General features: G+C 33.8%; 1 protein-coding gene and 1 long non-coding RNA gene across 2 annotated transcripts in view; both read left to right on the top strand.

The window, feature by feature from the left end:
- Window positions 1-6,279, top strand: part of LOC112007719 (uncharacterized) — a 15,610-nt gene extending 9,331 nt beyond the window's left edge. Inside the window, exon 2 of the long non-coding RNA XR_002882508.2 lies at window positions 5,910-6,279. This is a non-coding gene — a long non-coding RNA (uncharacterized LOC112007719). The remainder of the gene's footprint in view (window positions 1-5,909) is intronic.
- LOC136071062 (leucine-rich repeat receptor protein kinase HPCA1-like) lies at window positions 192-2,206 on the top strand. The gene is made up of 7 exons (XM_065781903.1): window positions 192-771; window positions 940-1,011; window positions 1,111-1,182; window positions 1,295-1,363; window positions 1,554-1,628; window positions 1,807-1,878; window positions 2,052-2,206. Exons 1-7 carry the CDS (start codon window positions 692-694, stop codon window positions 2,188-2,190), a joined length of 579 nt encoding a protein of 192 aa, XP_065637975.1. The 5' UTR covers window positions 192-691; the 3' UTR covers window positions 2,191-2,206.
- Window positions 6,280-22,603: the final 16,324 nt, after the last annotated feature.

Raw genomic sequence — 22,603 nt, 5'->3', positions numbered from 1 at the left:
TCTAAGGAAACTCATGAGTACTCCTTTAGGCAATTTTTGCTCTTTGTCCCACATTGGAAGGGTTTCCTTCCTCCTAGCACTTTATAAGGCATGAACCAATGGCATTAGAGTACCACTAGTTTGGTTAAGGGTTTTCTTCTTCCTAGCACTTTATAAGGCATGAACCAATGGCATTAGAGTATCACTGTACCAAACTAGTGGTACTCTAATGCCATTGGTTCATGCCTTATAAAGTGCTAGGAGGAAGGAAACCCTTAACCAAACTAGTGGTACTCTAATGCATAGGAGGAATGAAACCCTTCCAATGTGGGACAAAGAGCAAAAATTGCTAGGAGGAAGGAAACCCTTAACCAAACTAGTGGTACTCTAATGCATAGGAGGAATGAAACCCTTCCAATGTGGGACAAAGAGCAAAAATTGCCTAAAGGAGTACTCATGAGTTTCCTTAGAGCAAAAAACTCCCCCACAATAACCAAACTAGTAGTACTCTAATGCCATTGGTTCATGCCTTATAAAGTGCCAAGAGGAAGGAAACCCTTCCAATGTGGGACAAAGAGCAAAAATTGCCTAAAGAAGTACTCATGAGTTTCCTTAGAACAAAAATCTCCCCCACAATATCTAATAGCCCCACTAAACTTACATTATTTTTCTGTGTCATGTTTAATCATTATTCACTAATAGCTTCTTTCACATGTTACACTTTTTATTTATTTATTTAAATTTTTTTGTGAATAGGTATTGTCTCCTAAAATTGCATCTTGATATATTGTGGTAATGTTAACCATGACTTTCTTTATTTGCAGTAGTCTCCCTTAGATGGAGAGAACACACACACGCACGCATGCAGAGTAGATATTTTGCATCATCTTTTGCTTTTCAACAAAAAATATCTTGGAATTTCTACATTACTTTCTATCAACTCATTGATTCTTTTGGCAGGCTTGTGGATGGCAACCAACTAATTGGCAGCATTCCTTCTACCCTTGGACTTGTGCAAGCCTTGGAGGTGCTGTGAGTATTTGTCACACACTCCAGAAAATTCACCAGAGATTTCTATTGGCTATGGATTCCTGATAAATTATTGTTGTTGAATATTTGTTTTTGCTATAGGCGCATTGATGGGAATGCATTAAGTGGACCTGTGCCTTCAAACTTGAACAATCTTACAACTCTTAATCAGATGTAAGAAGGAAAGAGACATGCCAAATTTAGCTATTTGCTTGAGAAAGGTTATTATGACCTAGTGTGGAAACTTTATAAGGCATGCTTTTTGATGATATATAGTTTTTTTCAGGTACTTGTCCAACAATAAACTGTCTGGTCCTTTGCCCAACCTTACTGGCATGACCTCCCTCAGCTACGTGTAAGTAATATGACATTACTAACATATAAATGTCAATGTTAGTGTGGGCTTAAGTAAATCGTTTGTTAGACTTATCACAAAAATGATCATTTAAGCCTTTACTGCCCACCAAAGAAGATGCTCAGTTGCCTAACAATATCTAGTTCTCTTGGTTTTGAGTTTCATTTGTTGACTGAGATGATTTTGGCAGGGATATCAGCAATAATACCTTTGATGGATCGGATGCTCCTCCATGGTTCCCAACCTTACATTCTTTGACAACATTGTATTCTCTCTCTCTCTCTCTCTCTCTCTCTCAATGTGTGTGTCTCTGCTCAAACATGCATTTGTGTGAAACAAAGGTGTTTATTTTTCCAGGATATGAGGAGAAATGTGCTTTTCTTTTTGGCCTTAGGTTTAAATTATTCAGTACTGATGTAAAACTTGTCTATCTTGCATGGCAGAATAATGGAAAACACACAACTTCAAGGAAAATTTCCAGTTGCCCTATTCAGCTTACCCCATCTACAGACTGTGTGAGTATCAGGCTATCAGCTTGTCTAAAGTAGCATTACACTCATTGCAATGGATGTTGAGAAATCCAAATTGAATAAATAAGTAATTCCTTTGTATGAAGCTTAAGGAGGGTAGTTACACTCATTGCAATGGATGATGATTATAAGGAAATTATTTTGACATGTCGTAACAGGGTACTAAAGAAAAATAAGCTCAATGGCTCCTTGGTTATTGGCACCACCCATAGCAACCAACTCAAACTCATTGATTTGCAGTTCAATTTTATTTCTCACTTAGAAGGAAAGGAAGCATACCATGGTACATTGAAGTAAGTCGAATTTCCTAGTAACTTGGGCCCATTCTATTTTATAGTATTAAAAGGACCAGCTAGTCTTTTTTTTTTTTTTTTTTTTGGGAATTTAATTTTGGAGTGCTTGTATTTGGGTGTTAGAAATGTTTCTTATCTCTGTTCTATATGGGTTTGACGTTTGACAAGGTGTGGGGAGAAGTTGGATGGTCTTTTGTGTCAAAGGAATTACTATGACCTACGGACAGCTGAGCTGTTCCTCCAAAGTAGTCCAAACCAGTAATTAAGGTTGGTGAAGTCTGAGACTGCCTGAGACTATCTACCAAACGATGGTGATCCAAGCAATTATAAAAAGCATGGCTTTGTGGCTATTTCAGAGCAGACAGACCTTCACCTCCAACTCCAAAATCCAAATATTACAACCATGTTTGCCTTCTTGTTCATGTTGTTTACCACCATCGTCGCACCACTAATTCCAACCCTCTCTTCACAACCACCATCACCACAACCCTCCCTTACTCCGCCTCCACCACAGCGCCAGCATTTGAGTTTACTCAAATTCAACATTTCCCCCCATCTCCCCCTTTCGCTCCATCACTACGAGATGACAACATATGGCCTGCACCAAGTCAACCACAATTAGTATCCGTGTGGTTCGTGCTGGGGTGTATCTTGGCTTCAATAATATTACTTATCTTTTTCGTAGTGGCGATTTACTGGCGAAAAGGGGACAAAGGGGATCCAGGGAAGCCAAGGCCGAAAGGGTACGAAGGGGACAAAGGGCCAAAAGGGAACAAAGGGGATAAAGGAGACAAAGGGGACTGCAATTGCTGCCAGTGCCGCATTAGGTGCCAGGAAGAGATAATAGTAATTTTACCATTTGGTCCGGTCTGAGTATTTGTGTGTTAGAGTTTCTATTGGCCCTGGCTTGGAAGGGTACGAGGTCTGTGGCGTGAATCGAAGGGCGGGGTGGATCGGAGGGCGGGGTCTGCGGCGTGGATCGACGGCGAGGTTTGCGGTGTAAGCCGGTAGCGGGGTCTACGGTGTAAGTCGGCGGCGAGTCTACGGTGTGAGTCGGTGGCGTGGGGGTGGGCCGGCAACTGTGAGAGGAAGTTGAGAGAGAGAAAGGTGAGAGTTGAGAGATGATCAGAGTTGAGAGAGAGGTAATATTTTAATAGAGGCAAGGAATAAAAAATTATTATTATTTTTAGCTCTCATGAACAGTGCACATCTATTTATAGATGTGCACTGTAGCAATGGAGCTAAAAAAAAAAAATAGATTTAGCTCCACTGCTGCAATTTGGTTTTAGTGTTTGAGGAGCTAAAATATTGCTATATAGCAATATAGCACCACTGCTGTGAGTGCTCTTACTTAGTTGTTGTTGTTGTTGTTGTTTTTTTTTTTTTTTTTTTTTTTCCCTGCTGTGGATTGTGGTGTGGTGGTGGTTGTGGTTGTGTGGGTAGATCGGCGTCGGTGGGTGGCCGGGTTCGTCGGCATCAGTGGGCTATGGCTGGTTTCGTCGGCATCAGTGAGTGGCTCGGGTGGGTTTCATGGTGGTGGGTGTGGGTGTTGTCGTCGATCAACCTTAGATCCACGCCGTCGATCGGAGTGCTTGCTCGTGGATATTGGGTACCTGACTAGGAGATTTGGGTTTTTTTTTTTTTTTTTTTTTTTTTTTTGCCTGCTGTGGACTACTGCCGGTGGTGGTGGTGGTGTTGGTGGTGGCTGTGGGTGTGGTTGTGGTTGTGGGTGTGGCTGATGGTAGAGGTGGTTGTAGCTGTGGATGTTTTTTTGGTAGTGAAATATATTATTTTATTGTAGTGATTATATTATTTTATTGTGATGTTTATATTATTTTATTGTGTTGAAAGCTAAAATAAATCCACTGCTGTAGCATGTATGTAGGTAAAATAGATAAAATAACTTTTAGTAGAGTTAAAAAGCTAAATTTTTAGCTCCACTACTGTGAATGCTCTTAAAAATGTTTCTTATCTCTGTCCTACTATTGGTTTTGAAATCCAGACCCAAAATCCGCTCTACACATAAAATACAGTGGCTGGGTCTGACGGGTCAGGCTGAAGCTAAATAAATAAATAAATTATCCGCTCTACACATAAAATACAGTGGCTGGGTCTGACGGGTCAGGCTGAAGCTAAATAAATAAATAAATAAAAGAAGAAAGATGTGGGCGTTGACGTTATGCAGTCCCAAAATACACCAAGTCCACAAAATAAAATAGATATGAGAAGTACAAACCTTATCGTTACCCTGCTTCTTCTGCGTTTTCCAGTTTTCCTTCTTCTCCAATCTTCTGTGTTTTCTTTCTGCACTTCTTCTTCTTGCTTCTTTGGGGTTTCCTTTCTTCCTCCCTCACTGGTACCCAAAACGGCAAAACCAAAAGAAATCAAAAGTCTTAGATTTTTTTTTTTTCTTTTACCAATAAAGTTGTTACCAATATGGCAGACACTACCCCTTCCCCATGAAAAGGTTGGACATGTGGCCATGTTTCCACCATTCATTTGCTTTTAAATTTTTTAAACCATTTTCATTTAATTGCATTTTTTATAAGACATTTAAATATCTAATTGCAGTAATTTATTGGTACTTGGTACTACAAACTCACGTATTCATATGTTAAATTCATGTGTTATTGTAAATTAAAATTTATATTATAGATTAAAAAAGCATAAATATTATACATATTTGCATAAAAATATATAATTTTGTAAACATTTGTTTTGTCTATAATATAATTCTATCTTATCTTGATAGTATAATGTGAATTAATAATTTTTCTTTTTATTACTATTTTTTTAACAATTAATAATATTTTGTTGATATAAAAAATACATTTGAAAGATGGTTTTTATTTTTATTTTTTGGAACTATTTTAGTCATTTTTTCCATTTATACTAATTTATTATATATATTTATATTTTAAAAAATTTTTAAATTAATTATGATATCATCATGGTTCGACCTCAGTTAGACCTCTGTCTAACCTTAAAAACCTTAAACCCTTTCGTTCTCTGGTTATTTGAACAGTCTGGATTTCAAAACCATTATATAGGTTTGACAAGGTGTGTAGAAGTTGGATGATTTTATGTGTCGTTAAGTAGGTTCTTTCCTGGGAATTTCTATTTAATTCGTATATGCTGTTAGGTTCTTCAAAGGAGAAATTATTAGGACCTAGGTCCCAAGTAGTCCCAACCAATAATAAAAGGCCACACATTTGAAACAACTCTAATTCAACTTCCTAAATGAAAAAATGAAACAAAACCACATAAATTTAACTCTAGTTTAAAAAAAAAAAAAAAGAATTAATTGGAAAAACACAAATAAGTTTAATTTATAAACAGGCAAGATTCAAAAACTTGAAATAAATTTGAAATCCAAAAGCTCAATCTCATCAGTTTGTATTTAATTTTAGTGATCTTAGTCTTTCCATAGAGGTCTTTTTCTCTCAAAACTCTAGATTAGTTTCCTTCTTCCACTCCATAACCATCACCGATCTGTCTCAAACTTTTATGGCAAAGAATATGGCCAATGAATATAGGTGCTTACATAGTCCATAGCCATGTATTTAAAAAGAACGATGAAAATGAAGGCATGACGAATTTCCATCAAAGCTGCAGAGCAATTTTTTTCTTTTTCATCAAGATTTTATTCTTATGTGTATTTTTTTTTCCCAAATAACTATTTAACCACTGACTTTCTTTTTGAATTTATTTTTACATTAAAAGTGTGACCATAGGGGTTGGCCTTGGTAACTGATGTGCATGTGCGAATATTGCGGAATCAGCTATCATCTAATAGCAAAGATTGATGTCAAAGTTTTGAATTGAAGATTGCAAATGTTATATTTGGTTGTGGATTTGATGTGAGCTTTGAACATTGGTTCTGATGTGATGTACTTGTGTAGTTTGGAATAGTTGTTTTAATTTGGAATTGTAATATTTTGGCATATAAATAAGGTTAGTGGTATTTACGGAAGTTTGGAGGTTAGTATTTAAAAATGATTTGTGTTTTAGGGATTAATTTTGTTTTGGTGTTTGGATTTCATTGTAAATTGTGTTTGTTTTGATAATAAAATTTCTCCTTTATCCAAGCAAATAGGTTTGTCAATGGCATGTGTTGTTTGTAAAATGCTTTTAACAAGATAGTTTGTTGTGCTTGGCCATATCCTTAGCTATATTCGAAAAGTGACTCTCTCATTGAATAAATGAATTTTATTGAATACGGGATCCGGCAAAACTCTTGTATGCGCTTGGCGCATGAGATATCTTTTCAGGATTTGGGAATTAAAGTTAGTTTGTGTTGTAAATGAATAAGCTCTTGCAAAAATGAACATTTTTTTTCTCTCTTTCTAGATAAAATGTTGGCCTTTTCCTTTTAAACAATTATTTTTTTACAATGATAGTGTAATATAAACTAGTAATTTATTACATAATTCCAACTTGGAGATTTAGAACTCACTTGGGATAAATCTTAGATTTATTTTTTACTATACAAATGGTTAAATATGTCCTAAAAAAAAATGATTAAATATGTAGTGAGGTTTTTAGAAAGTTAAACATTACTCGTTTGCTTCTCTCTGGCATTGTCAAAGATCTATAAGTTCTTGATTAGATGATATGTCAGTATTTCATGGACTCTAATCATTCTCCTTTTTCCTCTCTCTCTCTCTCTTAGTTGATTACCCTCTTGTTTGTTTTTTGTAAGATAGTCTTCATTCAATAGGCAAAAAAGTTGCATCCGCCATTGGTAATATACCAATTTTGCATTATTTAGGAAGACCTAAACAACTAAACTTAACAAAGATGCCAAGGACTTGAGGTCAATGGTGCTTTCCCTGCACCTTATATTAGGCTTTCTTGGATAATCCTTGCATTATTTGAAAAGAGCAAGCTAGACTAACAATAGTCAAAGACTTTGTGTCTTTCCACTTTCTACCAAGCACGATGATTTTTGCCAACTTTATTTTATGACAAATTAACCTATATGCCTAAATGCGGTTCCAGCTTTTAGCCTTTTAATCTCCTCTGTTTCGGGTTTGGTCTTAGAAGAACCCCATGCATGCAATTCAGCCCCCACAAGCTTGGAATTGGTCTATGATGTGCATGAAATATATAAAATAAAGTACTCACTTATCTACATATTTAACCTTACTTTTATGTTATTTTGTGATTTACTATATAATATTTTTGTATTGTAGATAATAAGGACTTTACATATAAAGTAGGGCTAGGCCAATTGAATCAAGTCAACTTCCATCCAGCCAGGTATGAATTCAAGAGAAGACCAAAAAGTAAAGAATAAGAAGTGAGATTTACTATTCAAGCTGACAAGGTAAAAGTGCCAAGGAAATATTTAATTACGAGGTAGTGAAGTTAGAATGTGAAGTAAAAAAATAAAAAATAAAAAATAAAAAGTAGGAATTAAGAATAAAGAGAAGCTTCTTGAAGTCGTCACACGTGAAGGAGTAGATAAAAGAAAAAAACAGAAGAAGAAATAATTGACAGGAGGCTTGTTTTCGTGGACCCACATGTGGAGCGCATGCAGCAGCACGTAGTTTTTTTTTATGACTTTTGTTTGGCACTGTAGCTATTTCTTTCTTTGTTTTATTTGTATTAGTATTTTATTTTTATGTTTTATCTCAATTACCATGAGTAGGTAAATTTTTAATTAAGGTTAAGGATGAAATCTTGTTAAGGTTTATTAGCAGTATTTATGTGATTTGATTTTTCCAGCAATAGCTATTCTTTAATGATTTAAATTGTTCTTGTTTCACATCAATTAACTAATATAAGATTCTAAATATGAGTTCAATCATGTTTTTCTCATGATTTAGGATTTATCTTAATTAATTGAATGCTTGGATTATGATTGTTTGATTTTAAAATTGGATATCTTTTGTGATTTGTTTGTTAATAGATACAATTGATAATTTGATTTTAAACTTAAGAAGCGAAGAAGAACATGCTTTAGATATTTAAATAGAATTTTTAATGATAATATTTTCTATGGCAGCAAGATTGATTTCTAGATTATCATGTAGTAGTTGGGAAAAATTAAGGATCATAAATATATGCTGATATGACTTAGAAGGCAGATTCCAAAATCTTAATTCATTTCTCTTGATTGTTTACATCTTTTTATTACTTTATATCTTTTGCTTAGTTTAACTATTTGCTTAATTTTATTATTTGCTTAGTTTATTTAATCTTAGAAAAACCAATTTTTATTCAACTAGATTAGGATTAATTTGGTTAAGGTTTAATTAATTTTCTTACGTTTATTCAAGTCCCTGTGGGTTCAACCTCGTTCTTGTCAAACCATACTTCGATATGGTTCATACACTTGCGAGTAATTTAAAATTTCATAACAAGTTTTTGGCACCGTTGCCGGGGACTTGGTTAGGAAAATAAATTAGGTCTTAATTGAATTTTTCCTTTTACTAGTTTTAGTTAAAATTTATTTATTTTTAATTAGAAAAAAAAAATTTCTTTGTGCTTGGTGTGTGAGAACTTGGATACGTGATAAAGAAAATTTTCTTGTTAGTTTTGATTATTCATCCACAATGGGAGAAATAGGAGAAGATTCAAAAACTCTTAGGGAGTTGTTCTCACCCATAACCACCAACCCTCCATCTTGCATAGTATTGCCTGCAACCACTGCTGCACATTTTGAGTTGAAGCCATAGATAATCCACCTTCTTCCTATTTTTCATGGATTGGATAGAGAAGATCCTTATATGCATGTGAAGGATTTTCTTGAGATTTATGCTACTTGTAAGTTCTAGAATTTCACTGATGACTCTGTTTGCTTACGTTTATTCCATTTTTCCTTGAAGGATAAGGCAAAAGCATGGCTTAATTCTTTGTCACCTGGATCTATCACTTCATGGGAACTGTTGGTCACAAAATTCCTCTCTAAAATTTTCCCAAAGGCCAAGACCAATGCTTTGAGGAGAGATATTGCATATTTTTATCAAGATGAACAAGAGAAATTTTATGAGAGTTGGGAGAGATTTAAGGACTTGATTTTAAAGTGTCCTTATCATGGTTTTGAAGCACAGAGACTAGTACAATATTTTTATAATGGTTTGACTCAAACAAATCATAACCTGATTGAGTCCATGAATGGTGGTGGATTTTTGAGTCTTGTAGATGATGAGGCATACAAATTTCTTGAGAATTTTTCTGAAAGTTCACAACAATGGGATTTTTCCAACTGTAAAGAGAGATCTGCCCCTGTAATTAAGAGAGGATTGTATGAAGTCAATGAAGATTTAAACATAAAAACTAGGTTAGACAATCTCACTCGTAAGGTTGAGGCTTTAGCTTTAGGTAGAGGGATGAATTCTGTCAATCAAGTTCAAAGTGAAACATGTTCTATTTGTGCAAGTCCTATGCATACAACACAAATGTGTTCTTTTGTAGTTAGGTACCATGATTTTTATATTGAGCAAACAAATGTACTGAACAATTATGGGAAACCATTTGCTAGTCCATTTTCAGGATATACAATCCAAATTGGAGGAACCATCCTAATTTCTCATGGAGGCAAAATCAGCCTCCCACAAAAGTAGGTGGACAACAAGTGCATCAACAAAATCAATTTCATCCACCAACTCAAGCATATCCTCCCATTCCTCAATCAACACCTCAGTTTGTAGCACCACCAAGACAACAATCATCTTTGGAGGAGTCTCTCAAAACTTTCATGCACTCAACTAGCCAAGCCATTCAAGAGATAAAAAGTTCCACCCATTTGAATACTCAAGCTATTTCAAAGTTGGAAAATCAAGTTGGCCAGTTAGCAACCCAAGTTGGAGAGAGGGAAAAATGAAAGTTTCCAAGTCAACCTATACCTAACCCAAAAGGACAGTATGCCATCAATGGTTCTTCTAGTTCTACTCATGGACAAGAACATGTTCAGTCTATTACTACCCTTAGGTCTGGTAAGCAAGTTAATAATCAAGTGAAAATGCCAGAAGTGGGGGATGATGAAAATATTGTGTTAAAGGAAAAAGGAACTCATAGTTCACATGATAATCATGGAGAAAAGAAGGACAACCCACCCGCCACTCCAATTCAAGATCTTAGTTCTCCCCTTAATAAGAGATTTGTTCATAAAGCTCCATTTCCTCAAAGGTTAATCAGTCCTTAGAAAAATGCTTAATTTGGAGACATTTTAGAATTTTTTAAGCAAGTGCAAATAAACAATCCATTTCTTGATGCAATTCAGCAAGTTCCTGCTTATGCCAAGTTTCTAAAAGATCTTGTGACAATAAAGAGAAAGACAAATGTCCCTAAAAAGGCATTTTAGACCAAGCAAGTCAGTTCAATATTTCAGAATAAATATTCAGTGAAATGTAAGGACCCTGGATCCCCTACAATTTCATGCAAATTTGGGGATCATCTCATTGAGTGAGCTTTGCTAGATTTGGGGGCAAGTGGAAACTTATTGCCATATTCAGTATACTTACAGCTTGGTTTGGGGGAGTTAAAATTAACAACCATGACACTTCAATTAGCTGATAGGTCTGTGAAAATCCCTAGAGGTATTGTTGAGGATGTGCTGATTAAGGTGGATGTATTCTATTTTCCTGTTGATTTTGCTGTGTTAGACACTGAACTTGCTCTAAATGCTAGTACACAAATCCATATCATTTTGGATCGCCCTTTCTTAGCCACATCGAATGCTTTGATCAATTGTCGAAGTGGTGTAATGAAGATTTCTTTTGAAAATATGACTGTTGAGCTTAATATCTTCTACATAAGTAAACAAGTGCTAGACAATAAGGATATATGTGCGGTTGACAAGATTGAGAGTCTAGTCCATGATACTTTCCTACAATTGAGTTATAAGGATCCTCCAGAGGCTTGCTTTTTGGTTGCAATATTGATATTGAACACTCAATTGAAGAGGTTAATGCATTGTTAGATTCTGTTCCTCTCTTAAGTATTGATAGTTGGCAACCAAAAGTGATTCCTCTTCCACTTTCTTCATCCTCACCCCCATCTGCTGTGGAACCACCAAAGTTGGAGTTGAAACCATTACCTGACACACTTAAGTATGCCTTTTTAGGTTCTTCTGAGACCTTACTTGCCATTATAGCTTCAGATTTGAATGACCTTAGGGAACGCCAATTGATAAGTGTACTTCAAGAGCATAAGGAAGCTATAGATTGGTCAATTGCTGATATCAAAGGTATTAGTCCATCTGTGGTTATGTATAGAATTCTCTTGGAAGAGAATACTAAAACTTCATGTGAACCGCAGAGACGTCTAAACCCTATTATGCAAGGGGTAATGAGAGCTGAAGTTTTGAAGCTTTTGGATATGGGTATTATTTACCCAATTTCTGATAGTAATTGGGTAAGTCCAGTTCAAATTGTACCAAAAATATCTAGCATAACAGTTGTCAAGAATGAGGATGATTAGTTAGTCCCAACACGTGTGCAAACGGGATGGAGAGTATGCATTGATTAACGTAAGTTGAATGCCATGACAAGAAAATATCATTTTCCTCTTCCTTTTATAGACCAAATGTTGGAAAGGCTAGCTGGTCATGCTTATTATTGGTTTCTTGATGGATATTCTGGATATAATCAAATTCCCATTGCACAAAAGGATCAAGAAAAGACTACCTTCACTTGCCTCTTTAGGACATTTGCCTACCATTGCATGCCATTTGGTTTATGTAATGCTCCTGGTACATTTTAGAGGTGCATGATTAGTATTTTTTCTGATATGGTGGGACGATTTTTGGAGGTATTTATGGATGACTTTTGAGTGTTTGGATCCACTTTTAAATAGATTTCTTGAACATGTGTAAACTATCTTTACTTTAACTTTGATTGTTTTGGCAATATTGTTTTTAAGAAAATTCCAAAACGTATCTAATATCTAATCTAATACTATATATAAAAGCAGAAGCCTTTAAGGAGGTGCTGCCATGTTAGGAAAAATGCCTATCTAAAATTTAGACATGTTTAACTTTAAAAAACAATACATTATATTGTTTGGCAATGCTACACACCGTTTAAAAGCCTTTCATTATAAATATAAAAAAAAAATAACCAGTTAAAATGAAAGGATACACAGAAATAGAAATAGAGAGGCGACAAAAGAGAGAGAGGTGACAAGGAAACAAGGAAAGAAGCAGAGAAAGAGAGTGGCAATCCTGGGACACGGAGAAAGAAACAGAGGCAGAACAATTGGGCATAAGAAATCAAAAAGTTTCAAAACACTAAAAAAAGGCTTGAAAGATACAATCACAAAGAGAGGTAGAGTTCATACGTCACCAAGAGAGATACGATTTATACGGAGATAGAAACAGAGAGAGGCGATGAGGCCTGAGGCACGGAGAAAGAAATAGAGAAAGAGGAAAAATCATACCACCGGAACCACAAGCACATAGAAAGAAAAATCTATGGCCCATCAACACAAGTAAATTTTTTTTTTTTTACATTTGGCTATGAAATATTACTTTTATTTGGGTTTTCATGTTGGATAGGTTTAGATTTGATTTGTTTTTGTTTCAGGTTTTTAAAACACAGAATGATTGAGATTTAAAAAGGATACAGAGATAGTGTTCGTGAATGTCCCTGCCACCATCAGATTATCAGAATTGGCGCCAGTACATTCTTTCCCCCTTTTTAGATTTAGGTATGATTTTTTTTTTATATATAACATTTAGGTATGAAATTTGATTTTTTTTTTTTTTTTAAATCTTTGATAGAAAAAAAATTTTGATTTTAGGTTTGGCTTTTCATCTTGGTTTTGATTCCTTTTTGTTCTGGGTTTTTGGGTTCTCCATGAAAATGTTTGGTTTCTCAATTTTTTGATTTTTTTTTTCTATTTTGGATTATAGAAATCACTAAGCCTTTCCTTGATTTCTAATATTTGCATTCATATTTTTTTTTTCCTTTTCTGGGGTCTTTGATTCTGGGAATTAAAGTTGCCCTCGAATTATGACATTCTTTTTCGAAAAGTATTTGATGATTGTACTAAGGTATTGCTCTCTCTATCTTTGTGTGTGTGTTTGTCTTCTGTTTGGGTGCTGAGAAATTGTGTGAAAATTAAAAGTTTCAAGTTTTTAGATATGGTTTTTGATTGGTTGTGATGGGGTTTTCATTTATTAGGAAATAAATACAGCTTTGTGATGGGGTTTTGGTTTATTAGGTTTTGAGAAAATAAGGGGTAGAAAATAAATTTTAATTCAAAAATCTTAGACTTTATTTTAATTAATTGAGAGGGGAATAAAATTATTTGGTTTTGTTGTGATAAAGTTTTGTACCTCCTTGATATGGTTCTCTAGCTTATTTCCTGTTCGGATTATTCATATTATATGATTTTCTTGATATGGATCTGTTTCTGATAGATTTGTTGAAAAATTGGCTTTATGTAGAGAGTTTGGCTGCATAAAAGAACAGGTGGTGTTTGTTTGTCCATTGCTTCAAAAGGGTTAGCAACCACCGGGATAGGTGATTGAAGATATTGGAATCATATCCCAATTGAAGAATCTAGGTGAGATTCGTTCAATTTTTTAACCCACTTTTTTTAGTTTTTATGTATTGATTTTTCAATGGAAATGGGAGAAAATTTGTATTTTTGGTGATCTTTTCTATCAATTATGATTGAAATTTTAAAATTTATTGTCTGATGCTATCATAATTGCAAGTGGTTTCATAAATCATAATAACTTTATTAGCAAGTTTTCTTAAATAATAAATACGGGTCATTTGAAGGATGTGGTCATTTTGAAGGATGTCCAATACCATTGAATTTGTTTGGAAGTTCTTAATGTTTAAGGCAATTCTTATTAGTAATAAAATGACCATCATATTATTGAACTTGAAGTTATGCTGTCTTTGAGTTTGACTAACACATTTGATCCTTTAAAAACTAATTGATATGAGAAGAATCATGACAAGCCTGAAAATCCTCCCTTCAAACTTTCCATTTTCCCTTTTCTTACATTGTTGTTGTGCTAATCCAAAAGTAGGCATTTGTAGTCTCTCAATTGCTATTAAAAGTGTGAGGAAAATTATTAAAATATAAAAAGATGCTAACTTTTGTTTTTTTCTTGACTTTGTGATTCATTAGATTGATTAGAAAAGCTTTGAGAAATTAAAAAGCTTTTGTTGGTTTTTGAAGTGGTGCTTCAGTTTCTCAACAATGGAGAACTGCAAAGCTTTTCATCTGTTCTGTGCTCCTTTTGCAGTTATATTTGCTAGAATATGCTGCCTTATTTCTTGGACAACTTTTTTGCCAAATTTGTTTGAAGGAATCTCTGCCAAGCAATTACATTACATAGTGATTTAGATGACCACCTACATCTATTAGACCGTATTATTCATTAAGTCATCTACACCAAGGTTTTGAAACCTAGACTGGACCGTACGGTCCGACCGAGAAAACCGCGAACCTCTTAGATTTTTGGTTTTTTTAGCTTCAAGAACCGCTTAATGTGAAAAAAGCAGGGACCCGTACAAACTGTGGTCGGACCGTACGGTTCTGAGAACCGTGATCGGTTTTTAAGGTTCGGACGGTTTCTTTTTGTTTCAGCTTTTTCGGTGAATTTTGGTCAATACACCAGTATGAAGTTATGATCAGATCTAAAATAAATGAAACAACACGAAGAAGAACAAAAATCGGAAGGAGATTAGATAATTTTAGATCTTGAACAAAGGGATTTGTAAGAAAAAAAAAAAAAAAAAAAATTCCACACTTGCTCAGCAAATAAACAATAAACACAAACTACATCAGATCAAAAAAACAAAAACACAAATTACAGTAACATGTATCTTCGTCTTCTGCTGCTGCTTCTTCTTTTTTTTTTTTTTTTTCTTCTTCTTCTCTTTCTTTTTTTCTGTTGATGGAGCTCTGTGGAATGTGTTTCTCTTTCTTTCTTTAGACTTTTGTTACTCCTTTTGAATTCCTAAGTCTCTGTCCCTCACGTGTGGCTAACTTGGAAATGATGAAAGGTTAAAATTTTTTAATAAAAGCAAACAACTTTCAGCCATTAGATTAGATATTTTTTTTAGCTACCCAACGTGATGTAACTTGCATTGATAGCCAATAGGTGGATTAAATATTTTAAGTATTTTTGAGAGCAAGAAAGTTGCTAGGTTCACAATAATTTTACAACAAATTATAAGTAGTTAATTGTTATTGATTCAAATTTGAACCTAATGCTAAGATTACTTTTTTATCCAAATAATAATAACAGTAACAACCTGCTATTTAAGATTTGTCGTAAAAATATTGTGAAAATATTATAGACATATCATTTCTCTGAGAGTAATGTAGTATCACAATATTTTACAAAAAGTTTTTCTATAATTTGACACATGGCAAAGTGTGAGTAATGAAAAAAAAAATTTATGGGTTTACATCTTTACCACTTACGACTTATCGCGTGGCAAATTGTGACAAAATTGGTATAAAATGTTATGGTACTATTATTGCTCTAATTTTAATTAATATTTATAGTTAAGTATATAATACTTATTAAAAATTAATTTCAATTTAAAATTATTAAATAATATATTTTATTTTATTTGAGTGTCTTTCTAATTCTTATATAATAATAATAATAATAATAATAATAATTAATTATTATTATTATTATTACAAATTTAACTAATCAATATATAAATAAATAAATAGATATTATATTTAAATTTGCTTAGGATTTGATATTTTTTATTTGTCTTGTAAAAGTTATGATATGAAAATATATATTTGAAATATAGATATTTATATTTAATTGGATTATTTTAGTTAATTTAAAATTTTTTTTATTAATTTAATATTTTTATATATAAAAAATAATTATTAAATTAATTATGATGTCATCACGGCTCGACCCCGGTTCGACCTCAAAAATCTTGAACATCTCCCTTTTACGGTTCAATGAACGGTCCGAATTTCAAAACCTTGATCTACACAAGGCACATGATTACTAAATATGTCATGTAGTTTTTTATCATTTCTTTTCCTGCTTAGTGTAATGGAGAGAACCTTTTGGTTGAAGTCCAGTATGTCTTCTTTTCTTGGTTTGCATGGAATTGGACATTTATTATTATACCATTAACTAGCTGTATCTATCCTCTCTCTCTCTCTCTTCTTGGGAATATCAAATTTTAGATAAAGACATTTGATTTTCATTGGAATTGAAACTTTATGGAATATGTTAGTGTATTGGGTCAAATATTTTCAAATCTTAGCATCTATCTAGAGATGGTTTCTTTGAATAGAAGGGTACCCCATGCATAGCACAAGTAATAGGAGGAGGTGCTGCCAAGTTTGGAGGAAATCACACTTAAATTTCTGACACATGTACATATTAAAAGAGAACTCAAAAAAGTAAGTTTTTTTTTTTTTTTTAATTTTTTAATTCCTAATCTGCATGTCACATTTTATTGTCATTTTGGAAGTGGTATTGTGTTTTGTGGTGTAGAGTTTAGGAAATCCTTATTCATATTTGTGCTTGGCCTCTTTGTACTTTGTAGTCTAACGAATTTGAAGTAATTATACTTTAATTGTATAAATAAGATCTACTTAGGGAAAGGGTATTTCTAAATTTATGTTAAGCATATGGATATGGTATCTAATGTAGAAAATATTTGCATGTTGATTAATCTTTTGAATAATTTACAAAATCATTTATTAAGGCTTAGCAGTCATAATTGGATGAAAATTGAAGAAGATTTTCATTATTTTAAATTGTGTTAGTTATGAGAGGATGAAAAATGAAAGACCATGTTACTTAATGCAGAAAAGACCACGTGGACACAGAAGCTCTTACTGTTTTGTATGTGTTAGCATATGGGACAATGACAATGGTTTTGGATACCACAATATTGATTGTAAATTTGTGACTATCAAGACTTGATTTTCCACAAATCTGTGATTTTTTCCTGTCGGGTGATTTCACAAATGTTAGAGTTGATTTATCATGTTCATTGTGTGTGCATTATATTGTGATTGCTTTAATATATTGTTTTAAGTTATCGTACAATCTAGGATATGTTAGCACTTAGCACAATTAGGCAATATAAGGAGTTCCTGTATAATATTCCATTTTTTAAATCATCATTTGTGAAATTATGTTTAGTTTATGAGAATGATGTAGGCTAAAATTTTCCAATACTTTTTGTAATACCCAAAAGAGAAAAGGGGAAGAATGGGGTTAAAAGTGGTGATAAATTGGGTTTAATCTACAGAAACAATAAGAGATATTTCTTTTATTTTAACTTTTTATGTGCTTCTTCATACCCTCACACAAATTATGATACATACCTTAAGGCTCTAACTAATATTGTCATATAAGTTTTAGATTGGTGTGATTCATTGTGGTTCCTTGGAATAGCAAATATGGTGTTTGAAATTGTCATGTAAGTTTAGATTTGTGTGTTTCAAGCTTTTATGTGGTTTGTAAATTTTTTTTTTTACTTAGGTTAGTTTGTTTCTGTGTATCATTTTTTGTAGGTTCTTGCTTGGAACAAATTAGTAAATGCTTTTAAATAAAATGAGTTTTGCAGATTGTTAGTGAGATTAGTAAAGGGCAGACTATTGAAAGCCAAACCCGTAGAGCACTGCACTGCAGAGTGTACTATGCAAGCCATAGTCCAGGTATAAATTTTATAAATGTGGGTCTTTTTTTTTTTTTCTTGTATTTTATTGGGTTTGTTTATGTGAGGAATAATGGTTAATGGGTGTTTGATTAATTATATATTGAACTGAATTTACAATGATGGGCATGGATATCTAATGTTTTCTACACTTTTTTGTGTCAATTGTATTGGATTCAGTTGCCAAGGTTAGATCTTTTTGGGTCTTGTTTATTGTGGTTGTTTTAGTGAGGAATAATGGTTAACTATGCATTGAACTTAATTCACAATGATCTATACTACTAGACATTAAGTACATTTCTGTTGTGAATTGATGTGGACTTGCCGACCAGTTATGCATGGCATCATAATTCAGCTTCCAAATCGGTTTGTAACAAAAATACGATAGAACTTATAATACCTAGAGCAATTTTCATGTGTATTGGAATTACAGGAGATGACACATTATATGAGTTTGTAATAATACTATTAATACTGAATTGTGATGAGTCAAAAGGGACTATTCTTTATAAAGGTTGCCTTTTAATATATTTTCTTGATGATTTATATATTCTCTAAATTACAGACTTATTATCTTGCCATTATGTAATCATTGTGTTCATTTTTTGTATTAGGTTTCATCAAACTCCTGACAAATTCGGTGCCATAACTGTTTTTTACAGTGATATTTTGGATTCCCTTAATTTTCAGGTGGCTTATTAGAAATAGGCCCTCAAAGATTAAGAACAAATGTCCCATCATTATATTATTTACAACAAACCCTTGATGAATATCCTCCTCAATGTACTGACTTGACTTTGAAGATTAGTCCCAAATGTTTAGACAATGATGTTATACCAAATCATTTGGATATATTTGCATTATTTTCTAAATGATTTCCACTGTAATAAATTGTTATTATTTGTTTTCCCTTATTTCTAAGTAAGTTATGATGTCAAAGTAAGTCAAGTTTTAACTGCTTTGAAGATATTGGAAGGTTTTTAAGATATTGCATTTTGCACGCAAAATAGAGAAGCATTCTAGAGAATTCCCTTCATTCAAACTCATTTGAACGTAATGGAAGTAATAAAAGTGGTGGTTGCTCATTTCATATGTTCCTCCAAATGGTCTATTGGAGAATGGAAGTACATACATGATGTGATTTGAAGAGAGTAATGTTTAAAATTGTTAAGGGATATTGGATACTATATGCTTAAATATACTAAATTATTTTGGTTTTGTTAGGTTCTAAAGACTTAGGATTCATGTATTTAGAATTCTAATGTGTAATGTTGGCAAACTATGATTAAAATAATATGTTTAGTCTTATTTAGGCTTGCTCAAAGTTGTGTAATTCATGTAAAGTTGGAATCGAGTGGCTGCAAATGCATTGGTGCATTTCGGCCTGGCTCGATCGATTCGATCGATCGAAAGTTAGACTCGATCGATCGAATCTCGAGCAGAATGTTTTTCTGCAGAATTTTCTAACTCAGCACTACCTCATTAAACGTTTTGGGTTTTCTAATTTTACCCTAGGCATAAAAGGCAAAACCCTAGCCAGGTTTTTGTGAGTTGTTCTGAGTGTATTGTTGCTCATATTTTGCGGTTTGTGTGAATCTCTTGTGAGATTCTTGAGGAGTTTTCCTTTACATAAATTTAGGGTTTTCTAGGTAGAGATTACTTCAACACCTTGATGATCAACTCAGTTGCTGCCATTAGAGTTTAAAGAATAACAAGCGTGAGTGCTTATTCTTGGTGGAGAATCCAAGAAAGAAGGAGTTCGTAAATTCGAAGCTTGCACGTGGTAGTGTCAGTAAGTTCTACTGATGGGTAGCATTAGGAAGTCAAGCAGGGAGCTTGTAAGTCCTTTTGTATGAACTTCGATTCTTTCGCATAGTGGATTCAGGTTTACCTTGAAGATAGTTAGGTCAAATCCTCTCTAGGTTTTTACCATGTGGTTTCTAGGTCATCATATCATTATGTTATTTACTTTTCCAGTACTTTATATTCTTGATATGACTGTATGTTTGTGATAACCTAGAATTGCATAAATTAACTAAGTTAATCACTTGGCTAATTAACTAGGTTAATCTGGTTGGTTTAAGGGGTTTAAAACCGTTCAGGCTTGAATGTATGTAGTAAAAGTATGAGAACTAAGTTTATGTTGGATGCAAAGATCATTGATATGTAAAATGACCCCGTGCATTGTGCGGGTTAAACACTAGTTATATATAAAGTCAGAAGTTTTTCCTTACAATTAAAGTTGTGCTACTACATAGGAAGAAACGAGCCATCTAACTTTTTACCACATTCACAATTAAAAAGCAAAAAATTATATTGTTTTACAATCTTGAGACTGTTTGAAAGTTTCTCAGTAAAATAAATAAATATATATATTTATAACCGGTTAAAATACAATTAAAATTCCTGAGACTCTTTCCGTAAAAATAAATAAATAAAAACCCTGAGACACTACCTTTTCTCTCAAAAAAGGCCTGGGACACGGAGATAGAGAAAGGGGCAGAGTTCGTAAGGATCTAAACCAACGTACCAGTCAAAAGTTCCATTGAATGCAACTGTAAAAGAGAATGACACTCACAACTACAACGTCTGGTTTTCTTTTTCTATATTATCAATTTTTATAATTTTTTTCCGTCATTTTACGGGGCTTAAGAGATCTCTGGGGTTTTTGCAAGAAAGGATACTAAATCCAGTAGGATGGCATAATTTTTTCTATGTTGTTTTTATTTTTATATGAAATCTCTTCTTCGTTTGTTAATGCTTGATATAAAAAAATAAAAAAATAAATAAAAAATAGAACAAAGAGGGTATTGGAAGATACCGAAAACAAAAGTTATAATGCTAGTAAATTTAGAGAAAATTGTTAAGATTGAGGAATACACCGAAAGTGTGAATGCTATAACCAACAACACATAGATAAGGGACAAATTTTTGAAAGAGAAAGTCTTAAAAAGAAGATTTTAAGAACCGAACTATTAATGAAAATAGATTTTAGAAAAACGCAGAGTCCAATCAAGGTTCTAAACAATAGCACCAAATTTAACTTCAAGAAATTTAATCTTATCAGTGGCCGTCGGTCTGAAGGTTGTGGCTGGCATGAAGTGCAGGCGTACAACCGGCGACGAATTCTCAGGTCTCCGTGTCTTGCGAAGAGTTAACTTTTTTTCTATTTCTTAATTTTTTTTTTCTTTCATTTACTTTTAATATTGTTTCATATGTCTTTTACTTAACTTTGTTTTTTCCATCTGAAAGTTCAAAAAGGGTATAAAACACCTTTGAAATGTTTAGACCCCAAATAACAAAAATACAAATTCAAGCTTTATATCAAACAATTTATATACGGAATATGATAACAAGCTTATAACTGAATTGATAGAACAATCTAAGCCAAATATAAACACATCCACAGCAGTAAATATAAGGCAAAGGTAAAGGGAAAGAAGATGCAAACACACGAACAACACACGATGTGTTATCGAAGAGGAAACCGAAGTCCTCGGCGTAAAACTTCTCCGCCGCCCTCCAAGCGGTCAAATAATCCACTAAAGAATGTAGTTGGAATACATGAACAGCAGAAGATCCTCCAAGCCTAATCTACCCAAGTACCTAAGCCATCCAAGCTTCTTGCTCCAACGAGGTTACGCCGAACCTATTTCTTCTCTAGCTTCCCGGATTCTGCTACTTGACCATAGCATCAACCAATGTATATTGGTTCCTTTCCAAACTGCTTCCCAAAGCACCAAATGGACCTTCTCATAGACGTGGGTGTGGTGAGACAAGGGTTTGGTAAATGACCTCTCAAGGGTATGACAATGGAGAGGAAGAGAGTAGAGGAATTTGTAGAGTCTCTTTAGATGAAGATTCGGGATGAATCAATCTTGTATTTCTCTAGGGTTTTCTCTCACAAAATTCTCTCTGGAACCTCTCTCAATATGATGGGTATAAGGGTGTATATATAATAGGGTGAGAAGGGAATGTAAAACGTCAGTTTTTGCCAAACAGGGCAAGTTGGCGACTTGATCTCGCGGCTTGGCCAAGTCGCGAAATCAAGTCGTGACGTAACGGCCTGGCCAGACTGGAACTTTTGTCCTGTAGCGTAACAGCTGACGCGACCCTTCAGCTTCCCAGTGTGCCTCTCACGTGACTGCCTTTCGCGGCTTGCCAGTTACGAACCACCCGCGAGTCCTAGTCGCGAGACTTTGTTTTTCTTGCACACTCTTGAGCTTTTCTTCACATCTTCTCACACACTACCCTTACAATTTTCCCACCTAAATACAGGATTACTAAGTGCTAAATTACAAGCAAATTGGTCACGGAATAAAGCCAATTAGATGGTTGATTAAATTCAACCTTACAATCTCCCCCTTTGGCTATTCTGTGACAAAACCCTACAACAGACTCTAGACTTAAACGTGAGTTGGGAACAGTTGGAAAACTCACTCACACCGAACTTTAGATTCTGAAAAGCTCTTGAACGTATGAATAAGTAACTCCTGAAACACAATAACATAGCAATATCATTGTACGCAGAAAACTTAATATGCATATGGAGCAAAATAAGCATGATCAAGCAAAAATGAACATAGGCATAAAAGCAATAATTCATGGCAAGATCAACACCAATAGTCACTTAAGCAAAAGTGATTACTATGTTCATTCACACAAGGAATGAACATCCGGACATGCAAAAATGATAAACTCAATTGAAGAGAATCATTTGCAAGTTCAACACTCAACCAATGCATACAAACATATATGCATCTAGGAACAATCCTACAAGGGCACAAG

The sequence above is a fragment of the Quercus suber genome, unplaced genomic scaffold (genome assembly GCF_002906115.3).
Source record: "Quercus suber isolate HL8 unplaced genomic scaffold, Cork oak 2.0 scaffold_282, whole genome shotgun sequence".
Lineage (NCBI taxonomy): Eukaryota > Viridiplantae > Streptophyta > Magnoliopsida > Fagales > Fagaceae > Quercus > Quercus suber.
This window is presented reverse-complemented; position numbering and strand designations above follow the sequence as displayed.